The sequence below is a fragment of the Physeter macrocephalus genome, chromosome 4, assembly GCF_002837175.3.
Source record: "Physeter macrocephalus isolate SW-GA chromosome 4, ASM283717v5, whole genome shotgun sequence".
NCBI lineage: Eukaryota > Metazoa > Chordata > Mammalia > Artiodactyla > Physeteridae > Physeter > Physeter macrocephalus.
In genome coordinates, this window is record NC_041217.1 from 15,048,070 (window position 1) to 15,072,117 (window position 24,048).

The following is a 24,048-nucleotide window of genomic DNA, read 5'->3' on the forward strand; positions in this document are numbered from 1 at the left end:
CCGCAACGGGAGAGGCCACAACAGTGAGAGGCCCGCGTACCATAAAAAATAAAAAAATAAAATAAAATAAATTTTTTTAAAATGGTTAAGATGGTAAATCGTACGTTAGGTGTACTTTATTACAAGTAAACATGGTAAAAAAAATTTTTTTAAAGAAATGTCTTAAACATTAATACACAAGATGCAATTTTAAATTTGGGAAAGGCCACAGAGGTAGGCTTCCTTCACTCTGGAGATAAAGAAAAAAAGGTCCAGAAAGTTACAGGATGAGGTTTCTAAGTAGGAATCCTCCTTAGGAAATGGGACTCTGGCCTCAGGCCTTTGGGGGTGCAGATGCCTGGGCTCTAGTGTGGGGTCCTCACTGTACTACCCTCAGGGCGGTCAGAGGGTTTGGTCAAAGTTTGCGCCATTCTTCCAACTCTTCACCATCAGAAACCCTCCCACCGGAAATACTCCCCAGCGACCTCTAAAATATGAATGGGATGAGAGGATAAAAACAGGGGAGAGGGCCTGTCTGTGGGAAGACTAAGGATGCCTCCTTTCCTTGCTTCCCTGCCTTTGGGAAAATCATAAGCCACTCCCCACCCCTATCCTACCCCCAGGTCTCTAACTAACTGGAAGGTGGTCTAGAGCCCTGGGTTGACATATCAGAGAGACAGTAGCCCTTCTGGGGGAAGTGGTCCAACAATGGGACACTTGGGCTCACAGGATGGCTGACTCTCAGCCCCACTCCTGACCTCTCTGCTCAGGGCTTTGGACAGACCATAACCTGGGAGACCATATGCCATGGCCTGCTCACTCCCAACCCAGAGGTGAGTGCTGGTCCCAAGTGTTAGTTCTAGATAAATGCCCATGATCTGAGGTGGTACCTCTTCAGCAAATTATGTTGCCCAGCATCTCCAAAACACAGAGGAAAATTCATTTGCATTGGATTTAAAGGAAGATTGCAACATTAATGGATACAAAAAATAGCTCTAGTAGGACCACAAAATAGAGTCTTTGAAAAAGGATGCTAATGGAGAAGCACAGAAAGTTTTTTATGACTACTGATAGTGGATTGAAAAAAATACAGGTAAGTGAACATGATTAGTTTGAACTGCAATTTACTACGTGCATGCAGCACCTCTATATTGTGAATATTCTCCTGTTCACTGTATAAAACATGCAGTTATTTATATAACTCTTACTATTCAAAACATCTGAGTCAGAATCTTAGAGGATAAAGGCATAAAATCTGCATTTTAAATAACCCTTCCATGCAATTCCAATGGATCCTGAATAGTAATAATAATAATAGCTAATTTTATTGTGTTCTTACTATGTTCCAGCTACTATACTTCAATATTTTATAAGTGGTTTGAGAATCACTGATATGGATGATATTGCAATGATAAAAATTTAGTATTATCCATAAATAAAATATCTTTCAGTATCACAGTCTTAGTCATAGTGTAGATTAAGTTGTTCCCCTTGGGTCTATGTTGATGTTTTAAACTTCCATCATTATCATCTTATAATTCCAATTTTAGCCATGTCTCTAGGACCACCATAACAACGGGTTTTGGTGTACTTTGAGAGTAAAATGCCCAATATACATGGGATTTTTCCTAGATGTAAACAGAATCAAGTAATTTTGCTCCTATAAAGAGTTTTCAAGCTCTCTCTCACCTCAGAAGCCTGAAAACCAGAAGAAGCCCTTATATGAATGTAATATTTTTAGCTGCTGTTACATCTTAAGTGCCTTGAAAATGTCATTACTGTCTTCCACCCCAGATATTCATTAACTCCTACTAGTACCCTTCTAAACGTCTCCTTAGAGCTTGCCATATATTTTCTATTCAAAGGCATTTAAATCTTTATGTACTTACCAAATAGGCAAAGACTGCTTCGTGGAAATTTTAACCATTCAGGGTGCATAGATTTTGAAATACGGAGAGAACATTTTCTACACAGGAACATGCTTGGTGGCAAGCTGGAAGTTTCTGTACTTTCCCCACTTGATAGAAAGAACATCGGCCAATGCTCATGAAGGAGAGCACTTGACCATAATAAGGAGAGTGGGCTCTGACACCAGGCCGCCCGAGATGGGTAGGCTTGCCATCTGCTTAGCAGTCATTGACCTTGGGCAAGTTACTTTCCTCCCTGCCCCCAAGTTTCCCCATCTGTAAAGTGGGGATACAGATAACAATACCTGCCTCATGGGCTTGTTATAAAGAACTGACCCACTTACTCTCACATTCGGCTCTCAGAACCACGCCTGTCACACAGTATGAACTCACTTACTGTTAGCCTTTTTTAATCAATAATTTCTCTGATTATGTTCAAACTCCTTACATGAGTTAAAGGCCTGCTTTAGTTGTAACTCACACATTCACATACTTTTCGTTTCCTTGAAGGTTATGTATAATAAATGACACACAGACTTTTCACAAGTGTGTTTGAAATTCAAGTAAACCCACACTTTCATGTGCTTTGCTGCATGAGAGCTCCATGGAAATGCGTGGAGACAAACAGCATTTACGTCAGAAAAAACCCAGGGAATTTAAGGCCATTTTTCTTGGCTGTACACACCAACCTAATTTATTTTTTAATCTGTAAATACAGATAATGATCAGTATTTAAAAGAACCAGAACCACGTGTGTTCAAGAAAAACATACAAGGAAATATATTATATATATAATATATATAATAATTATTAAAAATATATAATTGTAATTTATATATATACACATGTGTACACACATATATACATATATATAAATTACAATTATATTTGATGAAGATATGTTAGAATAAATATATTGATTGTAAATACATATGAGAGCACACCCTTAAGGGCAACATACAAAACTATCTGAAGAAGTGTTTTTTGATTTCTTTTTTTTAGAGCTTAAAATTCTTCCAGAAAAGGGGTGAGTAGGTATTGCTTTCAGCCTGATTCGACTGCTTTGTCTTGAAACACAGAACCACCAAGACCTGGTAGGACCAGGGCTGTACTAACTTGGGAATTCCTCCCGATGGAGTTTACCTTGTTCCAGCTTCAGGTGTTTATAAGAGTCGTACAGCTCCCGTGGGGTTCCTCCCACATAGACGGGGGAATTCACCATCAGTGGCTGAGCTCTGGACTCTGACACACGCTCCATCAGTTCATTCATGCTTGTTGATAGGACGGAACCTTTTTTTTTAATGACCACTTTATTCCACTTTCCGTCACAATAGGACAGCCCCAGCCAGAGATCCACTTGTGTAAAGGTAAGACTAGTATTTAACCGGAAGCTCAATATTCCACTCTTCAGTTCCATCTGTATTTCATATTAAAAAGAAAATAGGTATATAAAAGGACTGCAGAATGGCAGTTTGGAAGAGAACAGAAAGTCAACTTCTTGAAGAGAAGAAATTTCCCTGAAAGCACTCTATAAAAATGTCCCACTTTATTCTAAGCAGAACTGGAGTAACACATAATGAAGTACTCTGCAAGCTTATAACTGACATGAGGGATGTTGTAATGAGTCAAACAAATTTATACCCAGTAATGATGATACGATGTAATGCAATATTACATAGGCAAACCATTTTTTGTTCTTTTTGATGCAGCATAGGTAAAAGATTAAACCCTAGCATAAGTGACTGAATGACTGAAGAGAACAGTTTAAACTATGACTCTATTTTTATTTGAATCTTTAGAAAATGAGAAAATGCTACTTCATATATCAATTTAATTTCAGGGAAAAATATGACAAGACAATAAGAAAATGAAATGTCAAGCCTGATTAAGCTTATTTTAACTGGCTGGTGAACTCAATTTCAAATTTGTAAAATGTATTTTGATTCAATATTTCAGTGTTACTATTCTAAATCTCTAACTAACCTAATTGCTTCTATGTCTATTCTTTTAGATTAAAGTGCCATTTTCTAATATGAACATATTTTACCCACATTTTCATGGCAAAGGAAATGCCTCCATATGTTTTTCTTCAAAATTTTACTCAATAATTATTTTACCTACTATGTTTTTATTTTGTTAGAAGTCAAATTAGTGACCGTAAGGTACTTAAAAATTTGAGATCATGTCAATGAAGCAAATTAAATAACGCTATATAAAAAATTATTGCTTTTCTATGTAAAAATCATCTTTGTGAAGTACATCGGATAAACAGTCATTCATTTTTGTATCCTTTCATTCAATAAATATTGATTCCCCTACTATGTTCTGTAAACCTGCTACTACAAGAGAAATTGTTCCCAAGAATGGCACTGTCTTAATAGCAGAGGCAGGGCTTCCCTGGTGGCGCAGTGGTTGGGAATCCGCCTGCCGATGCAGGGGACACGGGTTCGTGCCCCGGTCCGGGAAGATCCCACGTGCCGCGGAGCGGCTGGGCCCGTGAGCCATGGCCGCTGAGCCTGCGCGACCGGAGCCTGTGCTCTGCAACGGGAGAGGCCAAAACAGTGAGAGGCCCGTGTAAAAAAAAAAAACAGCAGAGGCAAACATGTGCGGTAATATTATAAACAAGATGGGGATGGGGTAGAAAGAGATTGGAGAGAAGATACACCTTTTGTTCCCTGGGAATTGGGAAAGGTTTGAAGTAAGTTTTTTGGAAGTATGTAAGATTCATGGAGAATCTCCAGCAGGAAGATTAACATGTTCAATGGGATGGGGACATGTATGAGCACATTAGGTTTAGAAAAAGGTACGAAATTAGATAAAAGGATACATATGGGGGAAAGAGAAAGAAGGGGTTCTGCCAGGTATGTAGAAACAAAATTTTGGAGGATTTTGAGTGATATGGAAAAATAATCATTTTTCTCTTGTCTGTCTGATGCCAAAAGCCCATATTCTTTCTACTAATATCCTACACTAAAAGTTCACCCTTCTGGTCATAAGAAGTACATCCTATAAAAATGTTCAGAGTAGCCTTATTCACCATGGCAAAAACATGGGAACGACCACTATTTCATTGAAAAGAGAAGAGATATATTATTACCCAGCCATGAAAAATACTTGGAGAACATGAATAACTCAGAAACAATGTCAAGGGCTAAAGCAATTGCCTAAAGATAGAAACTTTTACAAATTTCTAAACCAAAGATTTTTAGGCATTTACTCATGATGTTCAAACTATAAAAATGCAAGGAGATAATAAACACAAAATTATGATTACATATTACCTCTAGAGGGAGACAGGGAAATGGGCTAAGAGATGGCCTAGAGGTAGATGCAAAAATTTGATAATATTTTAGTTCTTGCGTTGGGTGGTAGGTTCATGAGTGTTCATTGTACTATTATATTTTATTTTATATGTGTGTGTGAAATATTAAATATATAATATATATTCTTTCAACACTATTATATAAAACATAATGAAGGAACATTTTTCATATACTGGGAAGGTAAATTGCATTTCCTCAATTCCTAATATTTAGCCTATTTTGTTAAAATTATAATTTTCAAAGTATAACAGTCATTTAAAAAATCATCATGGTCCTAAAATACAAAATGTTTCACAGGATTCCAAAAGTGAAAATGACATGGGGGTAAAAATAAAGCAAAAGTGAATTTGGAAAGAAACCCTAATTAAGTATAATGTAAACACATGGTTTATTGATTTTAACGTTGGATCTAACATTTTTAAGTAAATTAATTAACATACAGCAAGAAAATCAGGTCCATCTTTGTTGTAAATGAAAAGAAGCAATCCATTCAATTGGTCAGTTCTGAACTTAAAGGAAATTTCAAAGTCCATTCCACCATGAAACAAATATGGATAAAGTTCCAGGAACCCTTTAGAGAAAAAAACATGTACAAATCAGCATGTGCAAAGCAATACTGTTAGCATCGTAAGGGTGTCATAAGACAACCTTAGGACATATTCTGTTGTTGAATAAATCTCTCACAAAAGAAGATGCAGATCAATGTTAAGAAATTCACCTTGTAATATACAGAAGTAGCAGAATGAACTTGACATACCTTTTAAGAGGAAGCAAGTTACTAAGTCATGGATACAATGAGGACTATTACTAGTTTATCTAAGTATTAACAATAAGTAGTTGCAACTCTGGATAATGACAGTGATGAGAAAAAGCAACGAAAAAGTGCACAGAGTATAATATTATTTAGCTTTCTGTTCTGAACGTAGTTTAACGAATCGAATATCTAACCAACTTAGTTATAAATGTAGCAGGCAATAGTGGGCTTTTATTCCAAAAATAAGCCATGGTGGCCAAGTCACCATATTCCCTTCCACTCCTTACCCTGGGTGGCTGCTAGACAGAGACTGTAGGTGGCTCGTATGCTGGGCACACTGCGCCTCACCTTTGCCACAGCCTTTGGAGCAATGGCAGTGATGGTGGTTATAATCTCTAGCTCTCCCTTAAGGCCCTACTTACCCCATCACGCAGCTGAAATTTTACTCTTAGGAACACTGTCAGTCTATATCATGGGATAAAACAGATATTGTGTGGATTAGCCTGACAAAACAAAACTCCTTTGAAACATCTGAGTAAAACTATATTCTAAGTAAAAAAGTGGACTTACAAATGGACATTAGTGGCTCTACCATGGGTAAACCCCAAACTGGCAGAGATCTTACACATGAATATGTATTTATGAGTCTTACTATTTATATTATAAATTCAGACGTTGAGAATATATGTGTGGGCATCATGGCGTAACTAGGTATTTCTGAGATAGCAGGTTCATATGAGGTCAAAATAATTGTATCAGGAGAGATTAAATTACACCAAAGATAGAACATACAAGCTAAGCAATGACCAGTGTCTATTTTAGAACCTTACCTGTCCCTAGGAACTGAGCTCCCTCTTGTAATGAAGTGGGGCATCCCTCCCAGTTGTTATACACGTTGATTTGCTCTTCAGAACTCTGCCAAACCAGACGCCCCCAAGCGGCAGAGGGATTATAATTCTTCATAAAATACACATCCTTGAGACAGCCCACAAAACCCTTTTGGATTATGTCTGCAGGGGTTGAGAGATATCAAGAAATATGTATTCTGAGAAATTCTTTTCAAGCAATGAATTTGATGTGCCATTAAAATCAAAGAAATAGGCAATAGCTCTCACTACCTACTTACTACAAATTTTTAAAAAATTTTCTTCTTTTAAGATTTTTTTTTTTATGTGGACCAATTTTAAAGTCTTTATTGAGTGCGTTACAGTACTGCTTCTGTTTTATGTTTTGGTTTTTTTGGCTACGAGGCATGTGGGATCTCACTTCCCAGACCAGGGATTGAACCCGCACCCCCTGCATTGGAAGGCGAAGTGTTAACCACTGGACTGCCAGGGAAGTTCCCAAACTTCTTAGTAACTCATGTAAACACCACACCATCAGCTAGGGTAGGTGGTAACAATTTGTAACGTTTTGCTCTGGTTCAGACTCATCTTATCTGCAGAAACAGATGTTTGCACAAAAACCTTGGTTTTATAGTAATAGCAAGACTATTGCCTCTTGAACTAACAAGGGGATCTCATCTGCCACTGGTCTTAAAAATAAATGTGCAATAACATATTTTAAAAGTAAGATTTAAAAGAACTCTACCTATTAAATCTACAGTTTATAGTTTAGTTCCCTCGTCATTTTGACCTAGTCTGTTACACAAGTAAAGCAATAATTTCATTTTTAGGAATTAATGTAATGTTAAACTTAATTTTTGAACTCCCCACACCACGTCGGTGTGGGGCTTATGAATACATTAAGTAGGGTGGTCAGAAGAGGTTGGGAAAGAGAAAAAGTGAGCAAATGAGAGAATTAGAGAGCAAAAAAAAAAAAAAAAAAGAAAAAAAAAAGAAAAGCAGAGAGGGCGAGAAGGCACCTGAAGCTGAAGTTGCATTTCATATGGCAGTGTCCTTACAGGTCAGTGGAAAGCTTAGTTCTCAGCTTTTGAGTTCATGACCTGATCTTAGGGAAGGTATTCACCAGCAATCAAAGTTTTACAAGGTCAATTTATATGTGCAATGTCAAATTATTTATTTATAATGGACAGCTGTCATCTACAGGAGGGATACTTGCTATTGGGGTATGCACTCCTCCTGATGCCTGCATATACCAGAGACAAGAATTGTGCTTGGTGGGCAAAGAACTAGGACAAAGACTCTTCTCTCTTTCTTTCAATCCGTGTGTGTGTGTGTGTGTGTGTGTGTGTGTGTGTGTGTGAGAATGTTTTCAAGAGACTTCACCAGTCTACAGTAGCCAAATGAAAGCCCTCTCTTCTCTACAGGTATTTCTAAGGAGGTAATTATAACCAGTCTTGAGGATTTAAATATATCCTTCTCAAAAAATTCGTTGAAAGTTTTTGATCCCTAAATAACATAGCTTTGACTGAAATTAGTAAAATTCATTTCAGCAAAAGTTTAATGATCTCCTTTTACATATCAAGAACTGGGTACTAAGAACTGAAATGCAAGTAGTACATGGTTCCTTTAGAAAAGAAGAGACCTAAAGGAAATTTTTGACATACTGATGTAGGAAATACAGCATGAGATAGAAAATAATACTATTACCCATACTTTAAAATAATGCAACTTGATTCTAAAATGTGGTGACAACATATAAATTCTATACCTTTCCCAAACTCACCAGAATCCTTCCTGAGGATGGTATAACCCTGTGGCAGCCCTCCCACAAACACTCCTGTGTTCTCTCCAATAACAGTACTACCATTCAGGGTGGCCGAGGAACCTATGGATGGAAAAGGAGATGAGAATTCCAACTTCAGCAGGATAATCTATTTCTACTAATTTAATGAATGACTAAACCCTTCCCTGGGCTTCTGGACACCCTTCTTTCTTGGTTCTCTACATATCGGTTACTTTTATTCACTGGTTCTTCCTCATCACCCCAACATCTTGATGCTGGAATGACCCAGACTTCCTCCATTCTCAGATCTCTTTCTCCACCTACACAGATACCCTAATCCCCTCTAGAAGGATGAAGAGAGAGCTCGGTACCTGTGCTAACTCCCAGGGCCAAAGATCAGAAGGGGCCTGGGTCCTTGACTGTGTTGCATAACAATGCAAATCTGTTAAAATGTCTATCTTACTCCATCATTTTTGGGGAGAAGGGGGATTTTTTTTCCAGAGCCCAAACAACTCAATTAGCCCTACTTATATCTGGGACCTTGGCTTTAAATACCATCTTTAGCTGACAACTCCCAATTTTTTTATCTCTAGTCTGGAACTCTTCCCTGAACTCAGATCCGGGAATCTGCTTGATATTTACACTTGGATCCCTCATAGGTACCTAAGACTTAACGTGTTCAAACTGACATCTGAACATCTCTCTCTGAATCTGCTTCTCCCACTAGCTTTCCCACCTTAGTTATGGTAGTTACAGTCTAAAGGCCCCAAACATTGCAGTCATGCTCTACATTAAGGGTTAGCAAAACTCTTCCGTAAAGAGCAAGGTAGTATGTATTTTCCTCTTTGTAGACCATACAGCCTCAAGCAGCCATAGACAATACCTAACCAATGGGTGCAGTTGTTGCCAATAAAACTTTATAAAAACAGGCATGGGCTGGATTTGGCCCAAGGTGGTAGTTTGCCAACCCCTGCTCTACCTCAATCAAATTCTTTAACATTTACAATACATCCAGATTTCTCATTTTATCTACAATTCCTTCCCTGGTTCAAGAAGCTATCATTTCTTGTCTGGATTATTTTAGAATTATTGCAGAAGCCTATTTGCTGGTCTCCTTGCTTCTGTAATGAATTAATAAGCAGAAACCTCAATTAAAGAGAGTTGGGAGACCAGAAGGTAGAGCTCTCATACCTTGCAATGAAGGCAAAGCCAACAGGAAGAAGAAAGACTCTTCTTTCCTGGCAAGGACTCAGCCAATGAAAAATCATGAACACTTCGTTTACTACAGTCCTCCCAGCTTCCTGTTCACCCTCTGTGAAAGTTTTCTCCCTCCCTTGCCATGCAGGACTTGCACTTGGTTTGCCATGGCTGTAGACCCTGAATTGTGATTCTCTGCTGATCCCCAATAAACCCCATCTTTGCTCGAGAAATATCTGACAGTCTATTTGTTTTAGGTCAACATTTTGGTGGACCCTATGGGGACCAGAGAAAACCCCTGAAGGCTCCAGTTCTGGTGAACAAACAGGTGTGGCACCCACAAAGAAGCCCACTGTGCTCACTGCTTACCCACTGTGCTCACTGCTCTTACCAACCCTGGAGTTTGAAGGTAAATCTTTCTCCTGGATCTGAGCTCACACCCTCTTTGCATTTGAAGCTCTCCAGGCTTTATGCAAGTTCTGCTTAAAGGTTTTGTCTGGTTAAGGCCTTGTTCTGTACCTTAGTATGCATTTGGAACTTCAGTCTAATTTTGAGATCAGACTGTTTCAACCAAGACTGGCTGAGAAGTCATCAGCCCATTCCTTCAGGAACGAGGCTGCTTCACTGAAACTGTGCTAGTTTTTCAGCCTTTAACCCATTCCTTTGGAATTAGGGTTGTTCTTTGGAAATGACTGAAAAACCTTAGGCCTGGTTTCTACAGGACCAAACTGTTTCCCTAGAATTGGCTGGTATTAATTTGCATGCTGTTTGAGTTGGGAGCTGTTTGATTTGAACTGTGAGCTGTTTAAAAATTATTCTTTCTCTCTGGAGACAAACCTCTGAGTAATGAGATCCCAGTTATCTACATATTTTGAGGGAGCCCCTGCCGACAGGTGCTCCTGACAATTTTATGTTTAAAAAGTGTGGTCTTTCCTCATGTGCATTTCCATCTAAATGGACCAAACTGACCTAAGGCAATTTAGAATATCAATGGCCATTATGGGGAATTTTTGGAATCCTCAAAGTTAATTGGACTACAATAGCTCAGAAATTCCCAGAACTGAATAGTATGCCTATTTTGATTGGCATGTTGAGGTTTCTAAATGTAATTAGGAGCCTAAAATTGCCACTCAGCAAAATGAGATTTTAAGATTAACTGAGGCAAACGTGGATAAAGAAAAACAAAGTGGCTCTCCATGCCTCAGGCTTTTCTTCCTTGGCTTCTCTGTTTCAGGCTCCACCTCTGGTACCATCTTGTCTCTCTTCCTCAGCTCCTCATGGCCAGACTCATCTGGAACCATCTTCTTTCCTTCTCTACTGCCTATGCCCCCTCTAGACCCTCAGTTTCCCCCCCTAATAATTCTCTCACCAAACTTCCCCTTTCTCTGAAACTTTCCCCACTCCCTTTTCCTCTGAACTTATCAGAACCTGTCCCTTTAAAATTAAGCCTTCTGAGGTTCCAGAAGCTAAACGCTTAATTTCTTATATTCCCTGGACTAAAGATGAACTGCAAGCCACAGTCAAAAATACACCCAAAGTAACTGAAGATTGTCACAGATTTGCTGAGGAATTTAGTGTAGTCATTCAAACTTATCAACTTGGTTTCTCTGACTTACCTTAGCTAATTCATAGGTTTGTTGGTGATGGCAGACCCAGCATTGGATCAGAACTGCTAATTGGGAAAATCCTAAAAGGTCTCTAGGATAACAACCAGGAGATCAGCCCTCTAACTTATTATATGATCAGGCTTGAACAATCACTAGGTGACTTCACTGAGCAATTCCTAGGGTTTTTCCAAAGACTGTCAACTGGAACAAAATTCAGCCTTGTACACAAAAATCTGATGAACCTGTTCATTACGATTACAACTGAATTCAGATTATTTTTATGCAAAATTTTGGTCTTCCTCCAGATGTTGATTCCACCTGGGTAGCTTTTAATTCCATGTTTATTAATGGGCCAAACTGGGATCTTTCCTTTCTAATAAAAAGGACCAGGATGGAATGGAAAACTATGTCCCATCTAGTTTTGATTAATCTGGCAAAACTGCTCTCTCACACTATAGCTAAATCACCTAAAAGGAAGACTGCCTAAATTCTTAAACTTCAACTACAGCAAATGAAGGCTCCTAAATGAAACTAAAATCCTCCTCGTTTCTGGTATTATTGAAAATAGCCAGGATATTGGAAAAGAGTCTGTTACAAATTTAAGTGCTTTCAGTGTCTTCAGCCCTCTGACTAACCTTTCCAACATCCTCCAACTACTCAATGACAGGCTCTGAGGAACTATAGGGGCTCTTCCCTATTCTCCGTCTTAATCAGCTTAAAGAAATGTTTCTCAAGATTGCGGTTGAAGCTCTTCCAGTCCTAATTGACACCAGAGTCACACACTCAGTGCTCCATCCCATTACTAAAAAGCAGCCTCTGCCTCTGAGTACTAACACAGTTCAAATACTGGGGATCTCTAACGAATCTCAAGAGGTTCTTGTCTCTGAACCTATTCCCTTTCCTTTAGGCCCTTTGAGAGACACATGTATTTTTCTCCTTAGTTCCTCTGCCCCTACCAATTTATCAGGCTGAGACTTCTTGGAGAAGTATCATGTATCATGCTGGAAATTCTTTCTTCCAAAAGGGGGAAATAATCTAGAATTTGACAGTAGCCGTCAAAATCACCAACCAGGTAAATTAAATGACCCCTTTGACATCTTTTTTTTTTTTTTTGCAGTATGCGGGCCTCTCACTGTTGTGGCCTCTCCCGTTGCGGAGCACAGGCTCTGGACGCGCAGGCTCAGCGGCCATGGCTCACGGGCCCAGCCGCTCCGCGGCATGGGTTATCTTCCCTGACCGGGGCACGAACCCGCGTCCCCCGCATCGGCAGGCAGACTCGCAACCACTGCACCACCAGGGAGGCCCAACATCTTTTATTTGTTCTGTCTCTGACAGTTCTAGAGAGGATTTTGGAAACACTGATCATTTGTCCCTATTGAATCAGCCACCACCATCTTTATGGGCAAAATCTCCAACTGATATTGGCGAACTTCAAAGAGCACCTCTTCCCATCAAGATTCAAATAGATCCCTTGGGCTTCCCTGGTGGCGCAGTGGTTGAGATTCCGCCTGCCGATGCAGGGGACACGGGTTCGTGCCCCGGTCCGGGAGGATCCCACGTGCCGCGGAGCGGCTGGGCCCGTGAGCCATGACCGCTGAGCCTGCGCGTCCGCAGCCTGTGCTCCGCAACGGGAGAGGCCACAGCAGTGAGAGGCCCGCGTACCGAAAAAAAAAAAAAAATCCCTCAAAATCTCTTCCCAGAATTAATCAATACCCTATAAGTAAAGAAACCCTTCAAGGCATAAAGCCTATAATAGAAGATTATAAGGCTCAAAACCTCATTATGCCTGTACTAATTCCTGTAAGGATGCTATTTTACCTGTAAGAAAACCTAAGGGCTGAGGGTAGAGGTTTGTCCAGGACCTCTGAGCAATAAGCAACGTTGTTATCCCTAGACGCCCTGTTGTTCCTAATCCTCAGAGGTTCTAACATCCATTCCCACTGGAAGCAAATTCTTTACTGTAATTGATTTATGCAGTGCATTCTTCAGTATTCCACTTGATGAAGCTAGCCAACACCATTTTACCTTTACTTGGAAAGAAAAACAATTCACCTGGACAGTAATGCTCAGGGTTTTACTGAGAGTCCTTCTTATTTCTTGTAAATCCTGAAGGTTGACCTGGATGATATAAAGTTTTCTACAGGTCTACTTTGCTGCTTATGTGAATGATTTGCTTCTTTGATCTTCTAAAGCCTACTCACAGGAAGATAGCATCCACTTTCTAAAGCTTTTAGCCTTAAAGAGACATAAGATTGCCAAGGAAAAATCTGTAGTTTGCCCAAACCCAGGTTTGATATTTAGGGCATCTGGTATCAGAACACGGGCTACACTTTGATACAGATAGACTTCATAGTGATTGAGGAACCTGTTTTACTGGCCAGGTACTTCAACAAGTCTGTGGCATCAATCCTCTGATTTAGTCGATCACAATAATGGCATTATTAGACCCAACTGGCAAAATTTGTAGAGGTCATACAAATACCTTGGCCCAAAGCATTGCTATTGGTCCCTCTAAATCTCAGATCCACACTTTCTGTAACTCAAAAATTCTCACCCTTTGAAACAGTCACAGGACACCCAACACACTTGGTTACTGCTTTTTTTGACCTACAACTGAAAAGAGGAGAGATACTCCAATAACGCAAGGGCCAAATTGCTCCTATTAAAAATAACCATGTTTTGGTAGAGCAATCTTTTTACAGTGCACTCTCAGGAGACGAAGACCTTAAGCATCACACCTTGCAACCTGAAGACTTTATCTACTGGAAAAGACACCTCCAGAAGAACTTTCTTCAACCTTATTGGAGAGGCCCCTATCAGGTATTGCTAACCAACCCTTCTGCCGCCAAAGTCCAAGGAATAGATTCTTGGACTCACGTGACATGCCTAAAGAAAGCACCAAATTCTGAAGAGACCTCAAAAAGTCTGGTGACCTGAAAGTAAATATTTCCCAGAACTGAAGCAGACAACACCTGATGAGGCAGCTTTCTGAAGATATTTGGACCAGGTCTTTAGGAAGTTTATTGCCAAACCTTTGACAATGACATAATGCTTCAGATGATCTCCAATGTCTATGATCTTGATAACATATGGAATTTAGGCAGACAGTGTCTGAGAGTTCTCCCTTCTACCTTCCCTTGTTACTCGAATATGACCTCAGTAGGTTTCCAATCTATGCATTCCCTTCTGATATGAGACCCCACACACAGGAAAGGTCCTTCCTGGCGTTGAGGGACAAAAAGCCATTGAAACTAGAAAAGCTGACTCTTGATCAGTGATGCTCTGAGAGAAAGACCATGATCAAAAGGGGGACATATAAAAAATTAATAAACAGAAACCTCAATTAAATAGATTTGGGAGACCAGAAGGAGCTCTCATGCCTTGTGGTGACAGCAGAGCCCAACAGGAAGAAGAAAGACTCCTCCTCTTTCCTGGCAAGCACTCAGCCAATGAAAAGCCATAGACTGTTTGTTTACTACAGCCCTCCCAACCTCTTTTTGCCCTCCATAAAAGCATTCTCCTTCCGTTGCTGTGTGGGGACTTACAAGTGGCTCACCATGGTTGTAGACCCCGAATTGCAGCTTTCTACTGATCCCGAATAAACCCATCTTTGCTGGAAAAACATATGGCAGTCTATTTGTTTTAGGTCAACACTTCCATCCTTGTTCTCCTTAAAACTTATCTCCAAAAGAGCAGCCAGAGTGTTCCTTTTAAAGAAAGAAGTCGTGTCATGTTACCCCTCTCTCAAAATTCTCCAATGGCTTCCCTCTTTTCAAGTAAAAGCTCACAAAGCCCTATGTAATACAGACCCAGTGGCCTCTCTGATTTCACATTGTAACACTAGCCCCTTCAACCTCTCTTTCCCACATTGGCTTCCTTGTTGGTCCTTGACATGGCACATATCGTATGCTCCCACCTCAGGGCCCTGGGACCTACTGTTCACTTGACTTGAAACATTCTCTTAGACATTTGCCTGGTTTGCCCTTTTATCCCCTTTAGGTCTATGCTCATATGTCACCTTATCGGAGAGACCTTCTCTAACAGTCTTTTATAAAATCAAAACATCCCTTCCCGAACACACACACACACACACACACACACACACACACACACACACACCCCTTTTCCTCTTATCCTGTTTTATACATTCTCAGAATGTACCACTACCTGATATTTGTTCAATATTTATTTATTCTGTTTCCTGCCCCTCTCCCACCTAAAGTGTAAATTTTCCTCCTTGTTTCCATATTTCCTAGAGCAGTAGCAGGTGCTCATTAAAATTTCATATTTTCTGAATGAATTAATAAAAGCCTGCATCATCGTATAGGTACTGTAACTTTTCCAATTACATGGGGATGGTAGATAGGGAAGGATAGAAAGAAAACAAACCTAGAATTGCAAAGAAAAAATACATGTCCCAGAACACTGCCTACCAACTGTCTTAATTGGAAGAAGTTGTTTACCTTTTGGAGCCTTAGTTTCCTCATCTCTAAAATGCATATAATAACTGAGGTCATAATAGAGGAACATAAGGAGAGAACATAAGTAAAACATAAGTAAAAGGAAAGTAAATTGTAAAGACCTGAAAAAGATACAAAATTGCTATTGATGACTTTACTCTTATTTTTGCTTTACTGAAACGCTGCATAGATGAGAAAATGGTTGCCAAGACTTCATCGTTTTAGGAGCACCCCAAAGGCAAACTCAACAGCAATTTAGATGACGTTGAGTGGAGATAAAGGTGAAAGAAGAGATGAACAAATATAAACAACAGAAGAGTACGGTAACATCAGCACGTCAGTAGAGCCCTTTATATATATCAAAGAAGATCTTACCTGTATATTGCCCATCAAGTGTGATTTGGCCGAAATCTTGATGCCTAATCGCGATTATCTCATGCCATTTGCCATCACTATATTGTTTACCATCATCATTAGTTGTGGTCACTTCTACTGCAGACCCCTTAAGGGAATGAATGAGGGAAAAAAAATCAATGAGTGAGTATACATGTTACAGACACATACATATATATTTGTATATTTGTTAAAAACCAATTGGCAAATTTCAACATGATCCAGATGCAAGCATGCACACATTTCAAACAGAACTCAAAATTAAAGTTGATACATCCTTCTGGCTTTTCTCTGATGTACTTCTGTGTCACCTCTGCTAAAATCTGAAAAGAACTTCTCTTTGGAATAAAAATCTCTTACAAGTACCCTTGGATTTTGAGTAACTATACTCCTCAGAAAGGTAATGAATTTTCTATTCTAATATTTTAAATTTGGGGGCAGAAATATAAAAAAGAGAAGAATTTAAAACTAATAAAATACTATTCAAATAATATTGTTCTAAAGATCAGGAAATGTCTGGCAAGTTATTTTCTTTTACCTTCACTACACTACGTATGGCAAGAAGGAATAAGGTTCACATTAAAAATTAGCCAGTTACTAATGCCTTGAACATAAGTATAGCGGTTAAACTTAATACTCAATGCTTTGTAGTCTAAATTCTAGCATTTATACTTTTGCCTAAGGTAATAGTATAGTTAAAAATGAGTTCCTAAGTGGATAAGACTAGGAAATGGCAGATATTAAGAACAGATATTAGCTAAAAGGAGGTGAGGATAAGGAAACAAAGAAAAGTAGAAGAGAAACATTTTAGCTTAACACTTTAGAGCTATGTATATTCTGGTTAGCACAATGGTACTCTTTTAATGTTAGTGAACACTTAAGACTAAGTAAAAGATATTTCAACTTTGTCACCATCATCATTTGCTACTACTGGGGTTAAAGAAAAAACAACCAGAAAATTACTCTAAACCTTCTAAATGAAAACAATTTTTTTCTTTCTTTCTTAATAAAGTAGATCTCTTTAGCAATACTTAACTTTAATCAATAAAAATATTTTAAAAGCTAAAAATAAGATTTGGTAAAATATTACAAAACATATTTTGAATTACTTGGAATGTTTCACCAAATTCTAATAATCTTGGTATACTGTTTTTCAAAAAAGATAAAACTGATAATTATCTGATGCAATATGGTGAAGATTTATGTCACAAAAATTGCAACGTTAATCACACCATCTTCAGTAAAACAGTTCTGTTTATATTTCCCTAAAATAGCTTCAGCAGTATACCATGTCCATTCTATGCATTTAATTGGCTCCTGTCAGGCCTCATACAGAGCATGACAACATGTGTGACATACAGAATTTCATATTACCAAAAAAGCGCTTTTAATTTCCCATGAGTAGGAGTGGGTTGCTCCTCACGTGGACAATAGCCCAACTTTTACAGGCAACTCGATCAGCTAGAAAGATGACCATTTTGGTAAGTCCTCGAATCTTTGTAGGTTGACTTTCCTTCTATCTCTTTCCTCTACATATTCTTTTATTTTCCTCAACCCTATTTCAACATTTTAATATTTTACAAACACACATTTCATTATCGTAGTTTAATAATTAAAACCAGAACTGGTGTCGTGCCCAATTAATGTGCCCTGGTAGCATGCCCATTAGTTTTTCCATTAGTGAATTCAACAATACTAATGGGATTACTAGCATGGGATGCTAATTGGGCGTGACATAAGAAACTGGCTTACTTCTTAGCATACCCTTGCTAATGATGAAATTAATGAGCATTTTATTAAATGCTGTCTCATCAAAGTGTACTTAGTTAGCGTTAAAATTGTTACAAACGATGCTGCATTCTAAAGATCAGGTGTCTAAGTGGTTCTTCATATCATGTTTAGCAACAGTCTGAAGCATTAATAGTTCTCTACATCGAAATCACTTTGACTGGCGACACATTCAAGTACATAACACACAGCCTCAGTATGCCAAATTTTCTTCATACTTAGAGGAACTTAGTGTATTATTCTTTGATGATCATTTTAAGATTATTTTACCGCACCACTGTTAAGTGAATAATTCTGTGATCAATTCTGATGTCATATGATGCAGTTTATTTTTTCCATCTGGAAAATATCAGACATGTTAAATAGATGCTATTCAGAATTTTTTTGAAAACTTTCACTGTTTCCCTAAGTGAAGTCAGAATGTTATGTGAATTTCCTGTTAATGTCACTGAACATAAAACATTTAAATGAGAACCACGAGTCATTACTAGTCAATAAAGTATCATCTGATCAAGTATTTCCAAATTGAAATTAATCTAATGAAAACAGGAAGACTAGCTAATTGTTAGAGAGAACAAAAAAATACAGCAATTAAAAAATGGAGTAACTTTACTCTTAACAATAATTCTAAGTGTTCAGTTTATGATAGGCAAACATATGTCCTGTTTTAAATATTACGAAGAATCTTCCCCCTTTCCCCCAAATATTTTTGCATAGAATGAATCGGATAGTTGGAAGGAATGCCAAATAAGTTTTTACGCCTCTATGTAGAATTATATTGTTATGTAAAGAATTTGTTACTTAAGTTTATCAGGATATTTTTAAAAGAACAAAGTACACAATGACTTCAGTTATTTTGAAACTACATGTTAGAGAGTAACTTTAAATTCCTACAAAATGCTCTTTCCACAACTCAAAATTTAATTATTTTGAATGGATTCAGGAACAGTAATTTGAAAATAACCATTGGTATAAGTCAAAGTACCTAACTGGCAAATGAAAACAAATAACTAAAATTGTTAAATTATCATTAAAGAACTGGAAATTTTATCCTAGAAAATGGGTAATTTCTGCAATTATGAGTACTATTTTACCAATAGCTATCAAGCCACTCAGTCAACCAATCAGTCAACAGACCTTTATTTATTTATGAGTATATCTACTCTGTTCCAAGGACTGTACTGAGCCTCAAAGATATATCTGGGGACTAAAAGACAGACCTGCCCTCACTGGATTGTACACTCAGATAAGAAAGACACAAAGAGCAAATAACTACTTGTCTGATGAGTACAATAAGGTGTTCATTAGATAATCTTGTATCCTTTAAAGACAAAAGGAAAGAAAACTGGCTTAAAGTGGTACCTAAGTTATTTAAAATAGAAATACTTTGAAATGTCAATGGGGGACATATAAAACAAACTCCTAAGCTTCTTTAAACTTGGGGTAACTCTAACTTTGTTCAAGAAGTTGTATTCACGACACAGAGTACAGACTTGCGGTTGCCAAAGGGGTGGGGATGGGGGAGGGAAGCATTGGGAGGTTGGGGTTAGCAGATGCAAACTATCACATATAGGATGGATAAGCAACAAGGTCCTACTGTCTAGCACAGGGAACTATACTCAATATCCTGTGGTAAACCATAATGGAAAAGAATATGAAAAAGAATATATATGTATAACTGAGTCACTTTGCTGTATAGCAGAAACTAACACAACACTGTAAATCAACTCTACTTCAATTTTTAAAAAAGAGGGAAAAAAGCTGTACTCATATTCCTACCCCAAAAGAGAAAAAAATGGAAGAATATTCCAAATATTCTCCATTCCTCAGTTTCAACAATTCTTTGTCTGAGAATATGCGGGGCTTTCATTTAAAAATTAGCAATATGTCCAGTTAACCTGAATAAACTCCTTCGTGGTGAGGAAGGACCAGTCCCAGCTAGCTTGAGCTCATGGACTCATGTATAGAGAGCATCACAAGCACACGGTGTGATACCTCGGATCACATTTTCTCAAATGTATCTTAAGGCAGTCCGGCTCAACCAATGCCTTACTTTCTTTTGTATAAATTAATTATCACTTTCCTGAAAATGCAGGTAACTTTTGCTTTATGGAGGGATATTATTATTCCAGGTAAAAATGCACTTGTAAGGCATCCTTAAACCCTCTGCATTCCCCTGGTCCTCCAACTTTGGCTATAACAATTTCATTAACGCTTGCCTGGCAGGTACCAACTTTGTATACAGGTTACGATTTGGGTATATAGGGCAGGGACAGGCAGCGGGGAGCACCCCAGGCCATTGTCTGAGGGAAGAGGGGGAGGAAATGGTTGGCAATGCCCTTGTGAATGTTTCCTTGAACTCTGCTCTGGTCTACACCAGCCTGTCTATCTGATCATTGAAAAGGGGACGAAAAAGATGAGATGGAGAGAGTTTTCTGGTAGCCAGTCTCGGGATCGTAATGGCAATAATGTGGCTAAGCGGAGTTAAGCATTATTTAACTTCTTCCCCTTCCTATTCTGCAGAATCTGAAGCTATCACATCTTTTAGAAAGAGAACACGCAAAGAGATGGCAGTCATGTTTCAGTTCTGGTGGAATCATTTTTGGATTAATTCTGCAAAGACTTTGCCCCATATGTTTAGAGTATATTGTGGGTGGGGGGCGGGGGGCAGGCAGGGCACATTTATTAAATACTCAAAACCTGTGAACAAATCCATGGCCACTGTAGGATTACAGATGTAGCTCTGGGGTGTGAATGGGCATCTGGAATCACACTCACAGACACCAGGATGGACGTTTATGAGGGTGTGACCGATTGTATTGTAAGTGTGACGCAGCGTGAAGCCACCCTGGACACTGCCCTGTGCAAATCCAGCAGGACTCTGTACTCCAATCTTGGAAGGCGGGGTGTCTAGAGAGAGGACGGCAGGAGTGGCATTTTGTTCATTTCTCCTTTCCGTGTTTCCAACTCATAACTACCCAGCACGGTGCCTGGAATACGACACATTTTTAACAATGTTTCATTGAACGAAATAAACTAAATCCAGTGCCAGTTCTATCACTAGATCACTGTGTGACCCTAGTTAAGATACTTCATCTAAAGCAGGGAAAAAAACAATACCTACCTCAGGTGGCTACTTCAAGAATGAAATGAGACAATCAACATGAACCCACTTTGTGTACTTTTAAAGCTCTATGAATAAATGGCTATATGATTAAAGTTTTTCTCCATCTGGCTTGATCTCAAATATACCTAGATATTAACAGGTTGAGGTAGAAGAAGCAGAACCAGATTTTTTCTTTCTCATTGATATTCTTCTATTTTACTGGATTGTTTCCTTTCTTTTATGTTTTTTGTTGATATTTACAATTTAGCATTTAGTCTTTTTTTTATCTTGTTAATTGTTCTTGGAACATTTTCGTTCTATTAGTAATTAATTTCTTTTGTCACAACATTTAAAATCAAATATTTTTGTCCATTTATTTTATGAAAACAAGAAATCAATATGACCTATACCCTTACTGCCCCCTCTACTAAGTTGATACCTTTAGAAACTTTTAAGTCACTCATTTTTCCCCCCTCCTTCAACTCTTAGTAATTTTAGCACCAAACAATTATCACGGCTTTTTTTCCCCTTTGCTGTGTGTCTCTTCTATGTCAAAGATTCTTTGACACATAAAACACATTTCTAGTCATTTTGTCATTAAATACTTAGGTTGAACTTAATATCCTTAGGTTTATTATTCACCACTACTTCTCCTCTATATTTCAAATTCTTTATTTTTTCCTTCTGATTAGAAGCCTTGCTGAAATATTTCCTTCCAATATGGTGCATGGATGGTATTTAAACTGAATCTCTGGACATCAACCAGCATTATTCTTTCATGTTGAAAAGCTTGGTCACAGATTAGCTGTATAACTTTGGGAAAATTAATTTAACCATGACTCAGATTTTCACCTGTACAGTGGGGATAATGAGTACCTGCTTTATAGAGTTGTTGTGATGTTTAAATACGTGTGTGTGTGTGTGTGTGTGTGTGTGTGTGTGTGTGTGTGTGTGTGTATTTATGTATAGAGAGAACACTTAGAATAATGGCTGGCACACAGAGGTCCTATAGAAGAACAAGCTTTGCTTAATCTTGACTAGAACTTGATAAGCCCTTTCAATAAATTTATAATCAAGTCTATTAAATCATATATTCTCTATTTTATATTTCATTATCTTCTCCCATCCTTCTTTACCTTGTGCCTGTGTTTTTTTTGTTCTCCTTTTGAATTTCTTCTTAATATTAGCATCTTCCTTCATCTTTCTTTATGTTTTCATATTTTTGTTATGTATTTTGACCTAGCAATCCGAGGCTCAGCAGTCTCTCTTCTAATTAATCTACTTAAAGGATTCAAATGAAAAATAATATTTTCAGTTCCGTAACTGAATCAACGTCAGTGTGCTGTTTTTGTTTTCCCGATGCCATCTGCCTTGCCTTTGGAAACAGCTGCTTCTTAGCCCCTTCTCTCTGGATGCTGCATCTGCTTAGGTGTGATGCTATTTCTTTTTGCTTACTCATTGCCCACCTCTTGGCATCCCTTAAGAAGCTGCAGTTCTAGGGGACACCCAGGGGTCCTTGTCCCTGAGGACCTATAGTGGTCAGGCCAGGGCGTTATCAGGTCGCTGTCAAAATACCAGGAATAAACCTTTCTTTCCCTGGTCTTGCCAGTAGCCAATTCATGGCTCTACCACTTCCTAACACAGGAACGACTCGGTCTGCCTCTTGAGGGCTTCTGCAGGGATCCTGGGTGATGCTCAGACACACTTGGTCCAGCAGGCCCTGACTTTCCTCTCAAAGGTGCGTGGGTCTCCAGGATGTAGGAAGATTTGGCCCATGATCCCTTAGATACAGAGGGGAAAAGCTGTGCCTCCTTTAATAATATAACATTAAACATTTATTTGGCAAGCATAATTTATGTCTTAGATCAGCAGTTTTAAGTTGAAAACCTGAGAAAAATCTTTGATATAGTCTTATTCCTCAGTTACTCACAGGTCCAACACAGTGCTTAACGGCAAATGTTTACAAACCTTCCTTTAACCAAAGTGAAGACAACTGTGCAGTAGTTTCCCATTGCCCTCAGGAAAACTTTAAGTCCTCTCAAATCCTTCCCAGGTCCTAAGTTACTTAGTCTCTACCCAACTTTTCAACCTATCACTGTTCTCTTTGTTCTCTATGCTACAGCCATATTAGATTCATCTCAATGTATTGAATATGCCATGTTCTTGTCTAACTCAGACACTAAATATTTGCTGTTTGCTCTGCCTGGAAATTTTATTACAGATCCTACCCTCATCTCCCATCAGTGTTTCCTCTGGCCTGCCCACCTCAAACACATGTCCTCTTCTACAGACATATACTCTTGTCCTGATCAACTTTTCCTCATTGTTTTGCATCTCAGTTAAATATCACATTTGCAGAGGAGACAGACAACTTAAAAGAAAGACTCTTGAGTCCGCCTGCCAATGCAGGGGACACGGGTTCGTGCCCCGGTCCGGGAGGATCCCACATGCCGCAGAGCGGCTGGGCCCGTGAGCCATGGCCGCTGGGCTTGTGTGTCCGGAGCCTGTGCTCCGCAACGGGAGAGGCCACAATGGTGAGAGGCCCGCGTACCGCAAAAAAAAAAAAAAAAAGAGACTCTTTACTTTATGCTCTCATAATACACAGCATCATACTTGTCTTTCGTAAACAGTCATGAATATTTTATTTTTTTTAACTGTATACTACCTAGATTGTTTCATAGGGGCATGGTCATATTTAACTTTAAAACTAGTGTAGTCTGCAATACCCAGCCCGATAGCACATGATAGATGCTTAAATATTTGCTGGTGAAGAAAGAAAAAGAAAGAAAGAGAGAGAAAGACAGGAAAAGAGAGAGAGATGGAAGGAGGGAGGGAGGGAGGGAGGGAAGGAGGGAAGGAAGGAAGGAAGGAAGGAAGGAAGGAAGGAAGGAAGGAAGGAAGGAGGG

The 24,048-nt window shown here is 38.7% G+C and overlaps 1 protein-coding gene across 1 annotated transcript in view; it reads right to left on the reverse strand.

Moving 5' to 3' along the window:
• USH2A (usherin) overlaps positions 1–24,048 on the reverse strand; it is an 829,367-nt gene that overhangs the window by 491,063 nt on the left and 314,256 nt on the right. The window contains exons 22-26 of the mRNA XM_028488076.1: positions 16,231–16,357; positions 8,592–8,693; positions 6,794–6,973; positions 5,650–5,780; positions 3,030–3,303 (exon numbers count right to left, since the gene is read on the reverse strand). Coding sequence (XP_028343877.1) covers positions 3,030–3,303; positions 5,650–5,780; positions 6,794–6,973; positions 8,592–8,693; positions 16,231–16,357 — 814 coding nt within the window. The remainder of the gene's footprint in view (positions 1–3,029; positions 3,304–5,649; positions 5,781–6,793; positions 6,974–8,591; positions 8,694–16,230; positions 16,358–24,048) is intronic.